At 36.4% G+C, this 17357-nt stretch overlaps 1 protein-coding gene and 1 long non-coding RNA gene across 2 annotated transcripts in view; one reads left to right on the plus strand and one right to left on the minus strand.

Annotated features, from left to right (window-relative positions):
- Positions 1–8668, minus strand: part of LOC115921300 — a 17351-nt gene extending 8683 nt beyond the window's left edge. Inside the window, exon 1 of the long non-coding RNA XR_004062863.1 lies at positions 8618–8668. This is a non-coding gene — a long non-coding RNA (uncharacterized LOC115921300). The remainder of the gene's footprint in view (positions 1–8617) is intronic.
- LOC115921288 (aqualysin-1-like) overlaps positions 1–9370 on the plus strand; it is an 11203-nt gene extending 1833 nt beyond the window's left edge. Inside the window, exons 3-9 of the mRNA XM_030978628.1 lie at positions 707–844; positions 1454–1580; positions 1971–2077; positions 3194–3335; positions 4855–5039; positions 5874–6045; positions 8478–9370. Coding sequence (XP_030834488.1) covers positions 707–844; positions 1454–1580; positions 1971–2077; positions 3194–3335; positions 4855–5039; positions 5874–6045; positions 8478–8638 — 1032 coding nt within the window. The 3' untranslated portion in view covers positions 8639–9370. The remainder of the gene's footprint in view (positions 1–706; positions 845–1453; positions 1581–1970; positions 2078–3193; positions 3336–4854; positions 5040–5873; positions 6046–8477) is intronic.
- Positions 9371–17357: the final 7987 nt, after the last annotated feature.

Raw genomic sequence — 17357 nt, forward strand, 5'->3', positions numbered from 1 at the left:
TCTACATTCTTCACAATTTTGATGTCAAGTTTTCAAGCGGTTTTGTGGTGTGTTGAATTATAAAAGATGCAGTAGAAAATAAAAGAAGCTACTTTTAATGAGTCAGTTGAATTTAGATTTACATATTTTATCTAAAAGATTAACTCTCAAACACAATTATTACAGAGTAAGTAAAAAGGGAGCCCAAATATGCGTAAGCGATAGGAATACAAAGCCGATAAATACAGTTGCAGAACATTACCTTCATACGCCTAGATAAGCAAAGAACACATCAAAGTAAACGACACAGCACAAGTTTCCAAAGGATTCCAACATATAGTTGGCACAAATGCTGCTATGTTATGGCAGCTCAAATTCAGTTGCTAGCTATTATTGCTCATAATAATTGTCTTTCCCCTCCCATCCTCCCGTCGGGCAATATTGTTTCGTATAACATAATTCTTCCTCTCACTGAAAAAATGAATGTTTTTACTAACCCTATTAAATGAGGCTGCAACTGAATAAATAGCATTTCTTTATCGTGTAATTGGTGAAAACGTTTGTGTTTTTTTGTGAAACTGAGATTGTATCGATTTCCATTGTCATTTAGTTACTCTACTCAATTTATTAGCGTTTTGACATATTTCTGATCAATGTATGTGCAAAGATTTATATGGATAACACTTATTTATCCTTTTTATTCATGAAAATTCCATTCATTTCACAGGATGGTGTAGATATCGACGCAACTTTAGAGCGTTTAATGACCCGTGTAGCTACATCTGGTCTCTTCGCTTCTATCAAATCGAAAATATCTCTCATCAATGCCTTCGTATCCGTTGTTCCCGAAGGAGGCCTTGATATTGTAAGAATTACCTTTGGTTTTTGTTTTTGTTTTTTTACTACTTCTCTTCTTCATCATCTTCGTCATTATTTATGTCTTTATCTATTTCTTTTCCGCCTCTACCCCCTTCTTTCCTTTTTACTTTCTTCTTATATTCCCCTTTCTTCTACTATTTTTTATGGTTCTCTCTTTCTTCTCGTTCTTATTCCCCTCCTTGTTCTTCTCCTCCCCTCCTCCTCCTCCTCCTCCTCCTCCCCCCTCCTCCTCCTCCTTATCCTTCTTCCTGTTTGTTGTTCCTCTTTTTCTTCTTTTCATCTTTTCCTTCCTTTTCTTTTGATTAAGATAATCACAGCGTTAATATTTTAGCTAGTTTCCATAAGTTAGTAGTAAGTGTGCTTATGTTGCATCGATTGCACTTTAACATGTTTTTTGTTGCCAAATGCCAAAATGTAATATTCTAGTTCCTCTGACTGTATCATGATGATAAAGTTTTATTCATTTAATGAAAATAGGAACATCAGAACCAAGTACAGTCTACACTGGCCACTATTTCTGTCTCCATTGGGTGGCCTTAATAGACAGGATTGACTGTTCATGATTTTGAGGAACAATATTATGGTCACCTTTCAGTTGCGTTCCCTGCCTGGTGTTGCCTATGTAGAGGAAGATGAGATCATCACAGCTGACGCTGTCGAATGGGGTCTCGATCGCATCGACCAGAGAGATCTCCCTCTCAACGGGGAAATGAACATCGCTGGTTAGTCAAATATAATATAATATGTATTCTTCTTCTTCTTCTTCTTCTTCTTCTTCTTCTTCTTCTTCTTCTTCTACTTCTTCTTCCTCCTCCGCCCTCCACCACATGCAATTTATTTGCATAAAAATCATGTTCATAAATGAATATGTAAAACAATGTGAATACAAAGTATTATTTTATCCATCTTTGTTATATTTTGCATGGTAATGAAGATGTATAATTCACGTATATTGATATCTTTCATTTTGCTTCATTCATCGGGTTTTGTTTTTAGCTTGTTCATGATTTTCTTATATTTATGTCCCAAAAATATCTTATCATGATAACTGACTATTTCAGGGACAATTTTAATTTGATAGAAAAATATAATTTTATTTACCTTGTTTGCAGGCACTGGTGCTGGAGCTCATGTTTACGTAATCGACTCTGGTATCTATACAGACCATGAAGACTTTGGTAGCCGTGCTAGTGTTGCTGCAGACTTCATAGGTGGAGATGTTAGTAGACGACGGTCATGTTATTTCTTTCATTTCTTTCTTTTTACTGTTTTGCTGTTGGCCTATCTATTCCTTTTTAATCTTAACCTAATGCTGTTCACAGTATTTGTTTTAATTGTATAGGAATAGAAGGAGTAGACATAGTAGTAGTATTCGTCGTCATCGTCGTAGTGGCAGTAGTAGTCTTATGTAGTCAGGGCCATAGTCAGGGCTCGAGCTGTTTTGCACAAAGAGTACTGATTTGATTTCGGTCAGATGAGCATCCAGTGTTCCGCTTTAGGGTCCTTGGTGGTGTACAGGGGGCGGAGCCCCCGTAAGCTCAAGGGTTTTAAGCATTAAATAACGGTCAGAGAAGCATCTTCTGATACCTCAATTCTTTTTCTCTTCCTTTCTTTTTCTCTTAAACATACTTTTTCAAAAAATGAGGGGGCTCGAGCCCCCGAGCCCCGCCGTTCTGCAGGCCCTGACATGATTAAGGCTTCTTAAAAAGCATATTTTTGCCTGACTGTAAATTTGAGAATTTGTAATTTTCCAACGAACGCATAACAAATAATATTTTACAAAAGAAATTGAGAAAAAATACCGGAAAATCATGTCATTTCAGTAACATTTGTAAATCACCGATACCGAATTAGAATTAAACCACGTTTGAAATTTATTTGGAGGGCAACTGCCCCCCCCCCATCAGTACGCCAGTGTTCAAGGGCTCATGTATTCTCACCCCTACAATTAAAAAAACACACACGCTTTCCCATCCTCTCACAATATATCCACGATATGCGCGTATCGCATAAAATCCTCCATTCATAAATATAGGGGCATGAGGAATGTTTTAATTCCTGTTTACTCTCCTTTTCTTTGAATGGAATTACTTTTTATGTGATTCAATTCATGCTTTATTATTTGTTGTTTTTTTTTGGTTAAAAAATACAAACCTTTTTTACTCCTTTTCTCCTGATTTTTTTCGAAGGGGTGGGGGCGCGGTTTTTTTTTGAGGAGGGAGGGTTGTCCCCCCCCCCCTGCACCCCTCGCTTCCGGCGCCTATGCCTCGATTGCTTATAAGATAATCTAATAAATTGAGATAAACATATCGCCACCATGATTCTTCTATTCTAGGGGCAAGATTGCAATGGACATGGAACCCACTGTGCCGGCACTGTTGCAGGTAATACATATGGTGTTGCTAAACAGGCCTCCGTCTACGCACTCCGTACCCTCTCTTGCAGTGGCTCTGGCTATAAATCTGACAGCATCGCAGGTAAAAACACCTTGCCAAGAAGTTCGCAAAGTCCCGCTTATTGGATCATAGCTATTTCATTCAGAGGGGAGGGGGGGGGGGCAACTCCAACGCAGGAAAATCCCGCGGAAGGGGGGTTCAGAAATGTTGGCAGCCCTGAGATAGGGGGTGCCTACAACGGGAGGGAACAGGCATGCGCGTACCCTAAATAAGTGGGGGGGGGGGTAAAATATGGGAGATTGAGACCACTTTTCCTATGTTTATTTTCTTGTGTCATTGCGCTGAGTGGCGGAATTAGAAGCCCCCTCCAAATCCCCTCCCCCCCCCACAAACAAACAGAAAAGAGAGAGAGAGAGAGAGAAAGAGAGTAAACGTTAGTTCTGAAGAAGAAGAAGAAAGAGGTGAAAATGAATTGGAAAGGGGAGGACAGTGGGAAGGGGGAAGAAAAGAACAAAAGGAAGGAAACAGAGACTAAAATAATTTCCCTTACTGCATTTTAATGAATAGTCGCTCCTTATGCAGACAAGAGTTTAAATTGTAAAAAGAATTGTTCATGTATATAAGCCTATCTTTTTCTGGGATTAAGTGACTCCCATTACCCTAAGAGCCAGACTCTTTTTAATGAAAAACTTAAAATAATGATGCAAGCATGAACAATTGTTTTTATACTGTCCTGATCAAAACTCTTCCGAATCCAATCCAGTCCAAAGATATTTGATATAGCGCCTTTTCCTTGCAGTTACAAAGCGCTGGTTATATTATAATGTGGTATGTAATTGATTTACATTATGTTTGTAATGTTCGCATATTCAAACGTTCGTCAAAAAGTACTTCTAGATTTCTAGCACCGAGTGATGGCTTTATGACAGGACTTCTGACAGATACCCCATCTATTTAGTTTGGAATCTGTTTTGAAGATTCCATCCACGAGTATAATCAACACCTGCTTTTATGGTTGAGATGATTTTATATTGAGCAAGTACATGCAGGCCTGAAAGAAAAAGAAATCCGTTTGTCATCTGCGTATAGTCGTTCCGGGGAATTCTTTTGGATAATAGTACAGAATAAATAACGGAGGTCCGAGCCGAGACCTTTAGCTTCCTTGACCCCAAAGAGTACTGAAAGAGCATTGAAGACAGTATCGTCAATTTTGATACTTTGAATTCATGCGAGATATCATTATTATTGTTATTATTATTGTTATAATTATAATAATAATAATTTGGTTGTTATTATTATCATTATTATTATTATTATAACTGTAATTGATATTTTTATTATAATTATTATCATTATTACTATTATTATCATTATAATTTCTATTATTATTGTTTTTATCATTATTATCACTATTATTAGGTAGTAGTATTATCATTTTCATTTCTATTATAATTATTATTGTTATTATCATTTTCATTTCTATTATAATTATTATTGTCATTATCATTATCATTATTATCACTATTAATACTATATTATTATGGTTGTTGTTGTTGATATAATTATGATGATTTTCATAAAATTTATCTTATTTTTTTAGCCCTTGATTGGGTACGCGATAATGGGCAAAAGCCTGGTGTTGTTTCGATGTCCCTCGGTGGCTCCGTGTCGACTGCACAAAATACAGCTGTCAAGAATTGTCGAAATGCCGGCTATGTTGTAGTTGTCTCAGCCGGCAATGATAATGGTCTTGCTTGCAACAAGTCACCCGCTTCTGCACCAGAGGTAAATGACTTGATTATTCAGGGTGGGGCATCCAATTCAGGTCCGACAGGGAAGAGAGGGGAAAGGGGGGGGCAGATAATGACATTGATTTTCCCGTCATAATATTGAGGATTTCGTCACCCCTTTCAAGGCTCTCCAGAATGGGGGGGGGGGGGGGGGGGGGGGGGGGGGGGGGGGGGGGGGGGGGTTCCGAATTCTTTGATATCAGAGGCGGAGGTGAGCTGAGAGGAGAATAGAAAAAGGTAGTACATAATGTGTAATAATTGGATCCCGTTTATTTGCATAATTATGATTAAAGCTTACTTCTGCTGGTTGGCAATTTTACAATTACTTTTTACGAAGACGTGTAGTATCTTTTTCGTATAATTATCATCTTGATGATTTGATACTTTGAGTTGGTATTTAGCGGTTCGGTTAAAGTTACCCTGAAATTCATATTGATGTAGTTGTTCTAGTCCACGACATATACTTTGAAGTAATATTTGCTCATGATGAAAATATCTGATTTAAAAGTATTTCTAAGAGTATACAAATACAATTTCCTTCCTAGTTTTCGTTTCTTTCTTTGTTACTTGTTTAGTGAGAAAGTATTATGACATAATAAAGAGCAGAATACAATGGTTTTCTTCTCTATATAATTTGGTGTAAAATGTTTGACATGCTTTATACAGTTATAATGTTCCACGCCTTTGTATGTCTTGTATTCTGTATTGATCACCATTCCAAAAGGCTTTTGTATTTACAGTGTGCCATGGACCTTGGTTTTAAAGGTATTTTTTCATTTTCATGATTGTGTCTGAGTTTGAATAATGATTATGACTTGTATGCATGTAGGCTATCACCGTGGGTGCCACTGACAGTTCTGACACCAGATCTTACTTCTCGAACTACGGCACATGTGTTGATATCTATGCTCCTGGTTCATCCATCAAAAGTTGCGGTATTAGCTCCTCAACTTCCACAAGCACAAAGAGCGGAACCAGCATGTCATGCCCTCATGTTGCAGGTAACGACAAATTATGTAATATATTCATAAACATTGTTTCATTGAGGCTACTCCACGATGGAAATGCAGAGAGTGGTATATTATATTATATACCAATACTACAAAGCAGTGATGTCTATTATTTGTTTTATGAGATATTTTCATAGCATGATTTTACTAATGACGAGTCATTAGTATTTACTAATGACCGGTCATTGGTAAAATTGTGCGTTAGGCCAGGGGCGGAACAGCCAGCCGGTAAATACGCGGGGGGGGGGGGGGGGGGGGGGTTAGAGAGCACTATTAAAAAAAAAGTTTGGCCCTCGAAAATTTGAAAAATCATAACCCCCCCCCCCCCTCCCCTTTGAGCGCCAGGGTTCACGCGTATCTAAAAAACAAAAAATAAACAAACAAACAAAACAAAACAAAACAAAACAAAACAAAAGTAAAATTAACGTGTTTTTAACTGTTTTTTAGGCAAAATAAATGCCCTGTCACGTGTACACTCTCAACCAAGATTTGGATCTGCTTCATTAGCTTATAATATAAATATTGACTGCCTGGTTAGGTGTGTAATTTGACATTAGCTATCACTCTCTCGGTCCCTTAAGTGCATGCCTTTTCAAAACATGGATCTTGCAATTTTCCTTTTGCGGTCTTCACCTACATTACGCTATACTATTTTGAACCTTCACCGGATATACATCTAAAACGTATACTCGTTTCATGGTAGTCTAACATGCGGTCTTTGGTATTACACTCAATTTGCATATTCTTTATTTGTATCATTATGATTCTATATAGTGAATATTGTTTATCATGTAAATACCATGTACTTTTAATATTGTACAAATTAGCACCCCCACCCCGGCTGCGATGCATATTTTTTATTAAATAAACCATTAATATTAAGTTGGATCACCTAAAGGAATATTTTCCCAGTGGATTATATTTTCACGAAGTGCGCAGTTTGATATCGAGAACTCAATTCTCGATATAAAACTACATATTATTGGTAACAAGCAATATATTCTTCTTTTTTGATATCACGAAATAGGATTACATGTTTAAACGGCTTGCCATATACGATCATGACCGAATCTGACCTGAGGAAAACGCAAGCTTTAAAACCCATAATATCGTTTTCATGTGCTTCTGTTAACATTGGGAGTAAGAGTAATACCATCATGGTAACAATAAAGGAGGGAGGAGATTATGTTGATGGTAAGGGTACAAAGGGTCTGTAATCATTGTTATGAACAGTGATTTTTGCATTTTTCAGAACTGCAACTAATAGCAAAACTGACCGTCGGAAGATATTTCCACAGGAATCAAAGTAAGGGGTAGCTTACGTTTTGAGAAGGGGAAAGGTATGGTTTAATGGGAACAAATATATTAAATACAAATCAGAATATTTCATTTTTCCTCTCAGGATGGGTATACCTTTGCAATCTCAAAGAGGCACTCTTTCATTGTTCAAGGGTTTATTGAGAAGATAAATTCCGCGACGTAGGAGATTATTTCAGACAGCTAGGCTCAAAACGAATAAAGAACTCCGTTGACACTGATATATATTTTGCCCATAGGGCTTCTTCAAGTTATGATACTGCAAAGTACAGGTACATTACCAAATGCACACACACGAACACATACACACACATGCGCGCCTATATTATATACAAATTATTTTCATCAATAACCGTAGGCCTACAGCAACAAAACACAATAAAAACACTTTTATTTAAGTTTGATTAAACCCCCTTCCCCCCAAACAAAAAACGAAAAACAAAACAAAAAATCCTTCTTAATTCATTTTCGGATTATGTAATATGTCATTGTCAAGTTTGCACAAAACATGATGCAGGGCTATTGAAATTGCCTTTGGTTAATTTTATGCCGGGATTTTATGAAAGTCTTTAAGATTGTGTTGAATACATTCTGCTCTATAAAGGTGTCGTATAGGCGACGTGTCACTAATGTCCTTTGGCAAGACATTTGCCACTCCAGGAGACAAATGGTAGGACGACGAAAGCATTTGTGTTAGTAATTGCCATATGTCCTCACGGTGACCATATGGTAGGAATACTCCCCAGGAAGTGGAGATGGTGCACATTATACGTGAATGAATACGATGACCGGGGTAATAATATTTGTAAAGCGCATAGAGACGGTATTCCATATTAAGTGCTATATAAATCGAGATTATTATATATTGTTTTCATTCAATGAAATAAAATTCAAAAATGAATCAACTGTTAATAAAACCTTTTGTCAATACTGTACGCTTTTGTATTTCAATACCAGCAATCGTGTAGCTATTTTCGCAGACATACTCTTACAATTATGTTCAGGTACATGAAGGCCTTAGAATTGGGAGATTAATGAAAACAATTGTGAAATAGTTCCGACAATAAATGTAATTTCCTCATTCTACACTGTTATCTTCTCCCCAGGTATTGCTGCGGTACTGGGCGCTATCCAGAATGCAGAAGGCTCGTACGATGCTGAGAATGTGTACTCAGCTATCATTGATGGCGCCAGTAAGGACAAGATTGAGGATGCTAAGGATGGTGTATTATATGGCACACCCAACCTCCTGGCTTACCTCGATTAAAAAGGAGTTCCAAGAAACGAGATCTTCTTTTAGCGATAACCAATCAAACCAATATTTTGATATAGTGGATGAAAACCTAAGCATTTATCCCAGTTGGTAGGGCTATACTGAAGCTCATGCACACAGAAAGGATCAAGGTTATGGATCTTGGGAATTAATTTTGAACATCTTAATGCATCTTAGGGATAATCACATAACTATTACTCCAATAAGCTGTATTAAAATGGGTGGACATTGTGGTCTGGTCCAGACAATTTGATTCCTTCTGTAGTTCAATGTTCTGCTTTGAGCATTTTCATTTTCGTTGATTTTTTGCTGTTGCTTGGTTAAATGAATAGAATCTCATCTGTAAAGTTTAGAAAATCCTTCATCCTTACTTAGAATATGTCATAACATATCGATGATGGAAAATCCTGACATGAAAATGCTAGATTTGTATTTTTTCTTCTTCTCTATCTCTCTTTAACACAAAATCAAACTGTCGTGGGTTTTAGAGGTTGTTTTCAACATATGATATTATATCACTCTGGTGCACTCCCTTTCATCAGCGATTAAAGTCGTGAGATTATAGAGGTGGAGATGTTGTGGTCCAGTTGATAAGTCTCCGGACTGCCGACAACCAAGGTACAGGGTTCGAATCCGTGTCGCAGCACTAATGTTCATTGGCAAGATATTAATCTTCATTGCCACACTTAACCCAGGCGAGGTAAATGGTATTAACAAAAATTAAATCCACGGTCAATGGCATAATTTTTATTTCACTGGATAAGTACGTTCACTGTAATGGCTCTAATATCAAAGGTGAATTATGATGTAAAACAATTACCACTGCAGCATTCTATAATCAATAAAGAAAACACAATAGCAAGGAAAAACTGAACACTGTCACTGTTTCGTTGTGAGTTACCTTGAATGAAAAGAGAGACGAAAAGAGGGAGAGAGAGAGGGGGAGGGAGAGAGGGAGAGAGAGAGAGAGAGAAAGAGAGAGAGAGGGGGGAGAGGAGAAAGAGAGGAACGCAGGAAAAAAAGGGTTTTATAGTCAAAACACGTCGCTAGTTTACCCGTTTCCAAGACCAGTAGCGAAGCGTGTGTCTAGTAAGATCTAGATCTATAGGCGCTGATGTCATGGAGTGGGAATAGGAACAGACTTACTATAGGTAGATGACATGTAAGAGATTAAGGTCATCGGGTGAGGGGAAGAGTGTTGAAATAGTTGTATCATTTCTAAACACCTTGCCTTCCCTTATTCTCTTTGCTTTGTTTCTTCTCTGTTTTTAGGATTGAAGGGGGATGTACCTTTAACCATGGACCTACTACACTATCCCACTATCATACTCGCCTAAGCGATAAAGCCTTCTGACAAAATGGCATACATTATTTTGATGAATATAAAACAGAGGCAGTATGAACAAAAAATCTCAGTAAAGGTCTTCTGGATACTGGTGAAAGGCTCAACTGAACATAACGTCAGCATCAGCATCAACTTGTAAAAATCAACAAAATCGTTATCATCATCATCATCATCACCACATCATCACATAAGCAACTTTGGCGCTAGTCGATTTTTATACTCTCGCAAACAGTGCCTCCTGTTCATCCAAGCGTGATTCGGGATGGGACGCTCTTTCGTGGGATGTATGGTGATTTGCTGTTCATCGATGATTTGTGAAACAGTTAACAGTTTTCTAGGTGTAAACTTTTTTTTTGGCTTACATTTTATATATATATATATATAGTACAATAATGCCAGAATGAGACACTGCATTTGATTTTGTCATTTTTTTACACATTTTTACACATTATTTACACACGCTTGTTTCTTTAGATCTTCTTCAGATGTTCATTTTATTTCTTACTTTCCAACTTGCTTCATATTTGCTAGTAGATCTGTTTATTTTTAGTACATGTTTATCCGATATTATCATCATCACGTTTTATCAATCAATTTTTGTTAATTGTGTTTAAAATGTAAATGCCCAAAAGAGAGAGAGAGAGAGAGAAGGAGAGCAAGAGAGAGAGAGAGAGAGAGAGAGAGAGAGAGAGAGGGGGAGAAAGGGAGGGGGTGAGATCAAGGCGATTAATCTTAAAAACACATTATTCAAATCCAGTAGAATGTGGGGCTAGGTGTGGGACAAAGAAGTGCATTAATGGATTGCAAAGAAAACAATAAATTCAAGTGGTTGGAAGAAAAAAGCATCCGGGACCCGAGAAAACAATGATCAAATCTGTCTCACAAATTCATTGTGTTGTTGCTGATGACACAACAAACAGAAATAAAAGTAAATCAAAATGATAATTTACAAGTTATGAAGAGATATACAGTAGGTTTATGGTTACACCATGTGAGAGGGGAGGAACCGTAAACCTACTGTATATCCGATCACCATGCAAGTCGATACTTATAAGCATCATTATGAATAGATATATTAAAGAAGCACTCATCGTCCCACAGGAAAATCAAGTCCTGGAAAACATTTTCTTCTGCGTTGGCTCAGATTGCACCCCCCCCCCCCCGCCAAGGTCTAGATACTCATTGTCAGGGCCGGCCCTCCCGGGGGCAGGGGGCATAGTGCCTCACCTTTTCAAGTACCGCCAAAGTGCCCCTTTTTTATATAGAAAAATGCCCATTTAACTTTGACAAGTGCCCCTTTTATTTTGACAAATGCCCCTATTCCTTCGACAAGCTCACATTTTCCTTCGCAATAAGAGTCCATTTTCCATTCATATAAGAACCCTTTTAATCTCTATTTAGTGCCTCATTTCAGATACGACAAGTGCCCCTTCACCTCTGGTAATTTCCTTATTTATATTCGAGAGGTGCCCCTTTTACTTTGACAAGTGCCCCTTTCCATTTTAGTAACTACCCTCTCTATCTTAGATAAGCGCACCTTACATTTTTACATGTGCTCCTTTTCCTATCTAATAAGTGCCCCTTTTCCTAATTATAAATGGAAATGGAAATCAGCTGGTGTTACGGCTTTGACCTCTGAATATCGTCAACTTCCGGTTAGCTAGTGTTATCGATTTTGCAAAATTGTCGTCTGCTGAACGGACCTTTGTGGCTGGTGTTAATATTTTACGAACAAATGTCATATTCACTAACACTAGCAAGGGCGGGTCTAGGGGGTTAGGGGGTTTAACCCCCCCCCCCCCTTGGGTGGCCAAAAAAAAAGGAAAACATATTTTTCTAATTATTTTTTATGTCGGGGGCAAAATGATGCTTTCTACCCCCCCCCCCCCCCCCCCCCCCCCCCCCCCCCCACTGAGCAAAATATCGATTTTCGGGAATTTCGGGGAGATTTTTTTCATATTTTTTTAGTGCTCACTACCATAGATCCGCCCCTGACTAGCTCCTAGGGATTAAGCAAAATCCAGTTCGGTGGTAGTGTTATACCGCACAACAGTCAACGTACGAACGACGCTAGATTGTCTGATGATAAAAATATTTGACACAGGTCCTTTACCATGCGATTCACACATTTTTGTGTGTAAAATTAGTTATTTTATGAGACCAGAGAAATAAGTGTAAATTTAGTCTGTGCTTTTCATGATATCTTTAGTTGTTGTTGTTGTTGTTGTTGTTGTGATTAATGGCGTTTTCATCGTCATTCGATGATTTCCGCCAGACAATGTCAGAGGGCGTAGTTACTGGTCCTCTCTTAGTACTTTTGCTATTGGATCGACGATAGCCTAGTGGCGTTGTGTTTGTGCAATTAACAATGTCAGTAAATTGTAAGTAGTTATTTCTGTGTTGTTATGCAGCTTGTTATTTTAAAGAATTCATTAGGATGGAAAGCGCTTAGAGACTTCGGTGGTAAGCGCTTTATAAGGAACGTTTTTTTTCTTAATATTATTATTAAAGGATGAAGTGGTTGAATATTAGTTGCGATCAGTTCATTACGTTAGGACGTTAGTTTAAAGCCTCTCTCCGTATAATGAAGCAATTTATACCGAGGAAAGTACCACTGTCACTAATAGATGATATAGCGAAAAGTAATTAATACTCAATTAATACGTAATTAATACGTAATGATGTGTATAGCTGAGCACCACAGTTCGCTGTACCTTCCACTGCATTTAAAAAAGCTACCACCTTTCCTAAATATTCCTCGTTTCCTAGTAAGTGACCTAGATTTGGATTTTTGGTCTTAAGTGCTCTGTACATTCTCCTTCTTTGCCTTTCATACTTTGGACAAGATAATAAAAAGTGCTCAATTGTCTCTATCGTTTGGCATTCTACACATAGTCCAGTGTCGTGTTTTCTAATTAAATATTTATAGTAAAACAAAAAAAATTCAGGTTACATTTACCAAGCCTGAATTGGTAGATCAATCTTTCATCCTTTCGGTTCAAACCTTTGATTCTAAAAACATTATTTACATTTTTTATTGATGCTATACAAGTGTCTTCCTTTCTCTGCTTTATCCCATAGGCTTTGCCACATGGATTTATGATAAATATCTGATTCTCTTATGAACTCACTTTTGCTTTGGTTTACTATTATTCTGGGTTTTTTTTTAAAGCTTGTTTTGCCAGCAAATCAGCTCGTTCGTTTCCTGCTAGGCCGCAGTGGGCTGGTACCCATTCTAGGTTTACATCTATTTTTAAATCAGCGTCGTGAATTCAAGTCTGGGTGGTGATAATAATCATGATAATAAAATTGGATTCTTAAAGTAGATATTCATTGATTTTAAAAATTAACTTTATTTTCATTATTGCAAAGTTGAAACTTTGATTCGACAAGGTTATCAAAATTCAATGCTTGGACACATTCGAAGGAATGATTATTATAAATTACAAAACGCTTAATACAACCCCGGCATAGCACCTGAAGAGCTCTCCGAACGCTGCTGAGATGTGTGAGATCACAGTATGGACATGACTTGCACAAGCAGACGATGTCCCATGACATCTCACACATTTTCAGTGCCTGCGTTTTCATCTTCTCTTGAGTTCTTCCTCTTACTTCACTACCGTCAGGCTAAATGTATAATCTATTGCCCCTCACTCTAAACCCCGCACATGGTTTTATTTTGATGAAAAATGCAGCGATACAAAAATAAAGGAATCTGTCGCTTGTAAACAAAATAGGACCCCATTGTATATTCAGCTGCACACACCGGGGTATGTTCGACGTTTCAAGAGGGAACAAATGTCGTCCTTAATATCATTCCGGGGGGTTTTTAATTTGAAAGTCTGGTTTCTTTGATTGTTAATTAACCCCTATCCTGTGTATTTACAAGCAAAAAAATTTAGTTATCAGAATCGTGTCATAATCCCTTTTGAATGGATTTACATGCCATTACATTTATATACACTAAACTCGTTATAATTTGAGAAATAATAGCTTTGCAATTATGTTCATTCTCTATGGGGTGTCGTCTGCTTGGGCAGTGTTGGTCCATATAGTGACGTCATTAAAACATCGTTATTTTCCCGGCGAATCTCTCGTATATCCAAGCTGCTATGGAGGTGGTTGTATTTGTATTTTTATAAATCACCCGATATGTAGTTGACCTAAAACTTGTCCGATGGCCATCTGTTAGCTTACCAGTTTCTAGTGATACATTAGTTGACGTATTTGTGATTTTCTTTGAATTTCACCTTTAATAGCGCACGTATCGACCTTGCAAGGTCTCCAAGGCGCTCCAACATTACCCGGCTATGCTAGGCTGCCGATTTCGACGCTCACAGCATTTAGGAAGGAATTCATTCCTACTGGTACCCATTTAACACCTGGGTGGAGAGTGGCAAATGTAGATCAATGTCTTGCCAAAGGACATTAGTGCCACGTTTTTTTGTTTAGCATTCTTTTTTGCATTCATTCAGTACCTGAATAAAGAAATCATACATCTTCATTGATTTACATAACATATCAAAATGTAAAGAAAATTGCACATCCCTCAGAAATACATAATATAGTTTAATACACAGTACATAATGTCTTCAAATTAATTATACTGAATGAATATTATAGATGAAAGCCTTACGCACAGACAGACACACCACACACGCTCACATACTCAGACACACATACAATCTTACTCCTCCCCCTCGATTACCAAAGCTTCCCAAACTCTACGAATCTCCCTCCCTTCCCGAACACAGTAAAATCTACACAGTCTTTGGAAATCCAGTCTCTTCCTTTTCCTTATGATCAAATTAACTTTTTTTTAATGAGTCTTAGAAAGAAGTATTAGCCTCGCCGCCCTTAACTGTGGAAGTTGTCCCATTTTCTGAAGTGAAGTGTTAAAGTGCCTCTCTCCCCCGCTAATTCCTTTTCTTCTTCTCTATTTTCTATAATTTTTTTTTAAAATTTCATTAGGAATTGTTTTTTTTTTACAGTTGAACTATACTTAAAAAGCATATGCTTTGTTAAAAGAACAATGTAATTTAACAGGTGTTCATCTCCCGCCTTGGATCCCTTTTTCCCGATATGATTTTCTTGCCAGTGTAGATTTTTTAACGCTGATAAAGCAAAAAAGGTCACCGCAGTCCTTCCAAATATTTGCTGCCTTCTCACAGGTAAAAACAGATGTTCATAAGTCTCTTCGTGTTTATTGCAAAAGGAGCAAAGATTGCTCACTGCATATTTGAAAGTGTATAGATTTTTTTTCCTTCACTTTTCATTTCTCTCACAAAGAAATTTGTACATAATTTATAACATTGTATACAAAATAACAAAATAATCTTCACGTAGGTCTAAATAAATTTGCAATTGAACTTTCCATACAAGGTTTACAAATGAAGTTACACGTTAACAGATGAAAAATATTCACATAAACAAAATTATATTTTCACATTTTAAACAAATCCCAAATAAAGTTTGTACTATTTCCTCGACCAGTTTGCGTATAAATTTCAAATTATTTCTTTTCTATTCCACAATATTTTGTTTTCCTCTTATATTTCCTTCAGAGAGAAAAAAAGAAGAAGGGTTATGATAATTAAAAAAAGGGTAAATGATAAAAAAAAATTAAAAAAGAAAAAGAGCTAGAGAGCACCTACTACCCCGCCCCACACAACATTTAAACACATATCTTTTCTAATTCTTTTCTTGAAATATTATAAAGTGCCATCAAATCGCAGCCTGCCGAGTTTGTTTCTACATACTTAATTTGACTCTTATATACCATTTTGCAGTTAAATCTTCAAATGTAAATATTTTCTTTGAAAAATAAATTCTAAACTAAAGCCATTGTGAATTGAGTTTCTTAAAGGTTGAACATTTTGTTTCATTCTTAAGGGGCTACTTTATAAATTTTGTTTAATTTATCAATTTCCACTCTGCTCAAACCTAAAATTATAAAATGAGCTAAAGGTTTCAATTCTCCATTTTCATCACAAATGTGATGAAGTCGATATATATATTTTTTAAACAAAGTTTCCTCATATAAGGTTTGACCTTCTAATTGAATAAGATTATTATTATACAATATTTTATTCCCTCTGTATCTCTCTTCTGTTTTTAACATATTCTTTCATATATATCCATGCTTTCAGAAGATTCTGATAAAAAGAAAGTAACATGAGATTCACTGTATCTCTCCAATAATTGCAATAAAATATTAAATTCCCTCCTATCGGTCTCATTAAATATTTAAAGTATTGTTTCCATTTGATATCATGAGTTCCTGTTACCAAGCCTTTTTATCCGCATTATTCTTTGTGCTATTACAAACAACCTAAAATTCATTATTTTGAGCCCACTCTGCTGATAGTCTAAACTCATTGTACTTCTTTTAATTTTATCTTTACCTCTCCACAAGAAATCATTACTTCCATTTCTTTGTATACCCAGTCTGGAACTGGCATTAGTGATGTTACATATGTCAATATAGAATATCCATATACTTTCAACAGTTGAATTTTACCCATTAAAAGTTAAGTCGCGCTATTTCCACCACGTCAGTAGTTTATTAATTTTGCTCAATATTTCCTTACAATTCATTTTGTCTACAAGTACTGAAAATGAACACCTAATATTTTAACAACATGTACAAGCTTCCCAAACGAAAATGTATGATTAGACACCTGTGGGCCCAGGGGCAGAATATATGTCTTATCTTTGTTTAACTTTAATCTTAATATTTATAAAAACCTTCTAAAACATGTTCTATTTCCTTAACTGAATCATATCTTTGATAAAGAGTGTTGTATCATCCCGCATACAATACTTGCTTTATTTCTGTATTTCCAAAACAAATTCCTTTTACCAAGTGATTATTTCTAATCATATGAGCTAAAATTTCTATGCATAAAATAAATAAGTATTGAGATAATGGGTCTTCTCGTCTAATTCCTCTTTCAACCTTAAAATAACCTGTTGATGTGTATCCATTCATTACACAACTTTCAGTATTAGTATAAAGTAAATTCACCCATTTACAAAACAATGGTCCAAACCCAAATGATTTTAAGACTTTGTATATAAAAAAAAATGAGAAACGGAGTCAAATGCCTTTTTCAAAATCTAAGGCCATCAAAAAAGCATTTTCACTATAAAAAGTAGTATGAACAATCATATCATCTATTATTCTTATGGCTTCTCTAATGTTTCTATTCTTAACATAGCCAAGTTGATCAGAAGCTACAATATCAGGTAAAATTTTTTGCAATCTCTTTTAAAGTATCTTTGTTAAAATTTTATAATCCACATTTAATAGAGAAATCGGTCTGTAATTCTTAATAAAGTCTGAATCTTTGTCTTTTTTATGTA

The sequence above is a fragment of the Strongylocentrotus purpuratus genome, unplaced genomic scaffold, assembly GCF_000002235.5.
Source record: "Strongylocentrotus purpuratus isolate Spur 01 unplaced genomic scaffold, Spur_5.0 spur5_contig_813, whole genome shotgun sequence".
Classification (NCBI taxonomy): Eukaryota; Metazoa; Echinodermata; class Echinoidea; order Camarodonta; family Strongylocentrotidae; genus Strongylocentrotus; species Strongylocentrotus purpuratus.